The 2,117-nt window shown below is 49.1% G+C and overlaps 1 protein-coding gene across 1 annotated transcript; it reads left to right on the top strand.

The window, feature by feature from the left end:
• On the top strand, window positions 354-773 carry LOC109228323 (RNA-directed DNA polymerase homolog; the record flags this gene model as incomplete). The annotated part of the gene is made up of 1 exon (XM_019393472.1): window positions 354-773. A coding segment is annotated over exon 1 (420 nt), but the record flags the coding sequence as incomplete, so codon positions are not given.

Here is a 2,117-nt window from a genome sequence, read left to right as displayed (position 1 = left end):
GTACGTGAAGGCTCGACGTATGGTCGAGAAGGGGTGCCTGGCCTATTTGGCCCATATTCGTGATTCCAATGCTGAGGTCCCTTCCATAGACTCTGTGCCTACTGTCCGGGAGTTTTCCGATGTCTTTCCTTCAGACCTGCCGGGTATGCCACCCGACAGGGATATAGATTTCTGTATTGACTTGGTTCCGGGCACTCAGCCCATTTCTATTCCGCCGTACAGAATGGCCCCGTCGGAGTTGAGGAGTTAAAGAACAGTTGCAGGATTTGCTGGAGAAGGGTTTCATTAGACCCAGTGTGTCTCCTTGGGGTGCGCCAGTGTTATTTGTCAAGAAGAAGGATGGGTCAATGAGGATGTGTATTGATTACCGGCAATTGAACAAGGTAACGGTCAAGAATAAGTATCCACTGCCGAGGATTGATGATTTGTTCAACCAGCTTCAGGGTGCCAGGGTATTCTCCAAGATTGACTTGCGATCTGGCTACCATCAGTTGAGGATTAGGGCATCCGATGTCCCTAAGACAGCCTTTCGCACTCGGTATGGGCATTACGAGTTCCTGGTTATGTCATTTGGATTGACCAATGCCCCAGCAGCATTTATGGAGTTGATGAACCGAGTGTTCAGGCCATATTTGGACATGTTCGTGATAGTCTTTATTGATGATATTTTGGTGTACTCCCGTAGCCAGGAGGAGCATAAGCAGCACCTTAGAGTGGTTCTTCAGACTCTGAGGGATAGTCAGTTATATGCCAAGTTCTCCAAGTGTGAGTTCTGGCTGAGTTCAGTTGCATTCCTGGGTCACGTTGTATCAGCTGAGGGTATTCAGGTGGACCCAAAGAAGATAGAGGCAGTGAAGAACTGGCCTAGACCAGCATCAGCTACAGAGATCCGGAGTTTCTTGGGGTTGGCAGGCTACTACAGACGGTTCGTGGAGGGATTCTCATCTATTGCAGCCCCGATGACCAGATTGACCCAAAAGGGTGCCCAGTTCAGATGGTCGGATGAGTGTGAGGCGAGCTTTTAGAAGCTCAAGACAGCTCTGACTACGGCACCGGTGTTGGTTCTGCCCACAGGTTCAGGGCCCTATACTGTTTATTGTGATGCTTCCCGTGTGGGGCTTGGAGCAGTGTTGATGCAGGATGGCAAGGTCATTGCCTATGCTTCGAGGCAGTTGAAAATTCATGAGAAGAACTATCCAGTGCATGATCTGGAGTTGGCAGCCATTGTCCACGCCTTGAAGATTTGGAGGCACTATTTGTATGGCGTGACGTGCGAGGTGTTCACCGATCATAAGAGTCTGTAGTACTTATTTAAGCAAAAGGATTTGAATTTGAGGCAGAGGAGGTGGTTCGAGTTGTTGAAAGATTATGATGTTACTATCTTGTATCACCCGGGGAAGGCCAACGTGGTGGCCGATGCGTTGAGTAGAAAGTCCGCCAGCATAGGTAGTCTTGCTTATATCCCGGTCAGCCAGAGACCGCTTGCTTTAGATGTTCAGGCTTTGGCCAATCGATTGGTGAGATTAGATATTTCTGAGCCTAGCAGAGTGTCAGCTTGCACGGTCGCTCGTTCTTCTCTATTGGAGCGTATCCGTGACCGGCAGTTTGATGATCCCCATTTGTGTGTCCTGAGAGAGACGGTGCAGCGTGGAGGTGCCACGAAGGTGACCTTAGATGATGATGGTGTCTTGAGATTGCAGGGGCGAGTTTGTGTGCCCAATGTTGATGTGATTCGAGAATTGATCTTAGCGGAGGCCTATAGTTCTCGGTATTCTATTCACCCGGGCGCCGCAAAGATGTATCAGGACTTGCGGTAGCATTATTGGTAGCGTAGGATGAAGAAGGATATTGTTGCGTATGTGGCTCGGTGTTTGAACTGTCAGCAGGTCAAGTATGAGCATCAGAGGCCCGATGGTTTGTTTCAGAGGATTGAGCTCCCCGAGTGGAAGTGGGAGAGGATTACCATGGATTTCATTACTGGACTTCCGCTGACTCGGAAGAAGTTTGATGCTATTTGGGTCATTGTTGATAGGCTGACCAAGTCAGCGCATTTCATTCCAGTGGCAGTCTCCTATTCATCCGAGAGGTTAGCTGAGATTTATATCCGGGAGATTGTT

The sequence above is a fragment of the Nicotiana attenuata genome, chromosome 6 (genome assembly GCF_001879085.1).
Source record: "Nicotiana attenuata strain UT chromosome 6, NIATTr2, whole genome shotgun sequence".
NCBI classification, from domain to species: Eukaryota; Viridiplantae; Streptophyta; class Magnoliopsida; order Solanales; family Solanaceae; genus Nicotiana; species Nicotiana attenuata.
Note: the sequence above shows the minus strand (reverse complement) of the source record. Positions and strands in the feature narration are given on the sequence as shown.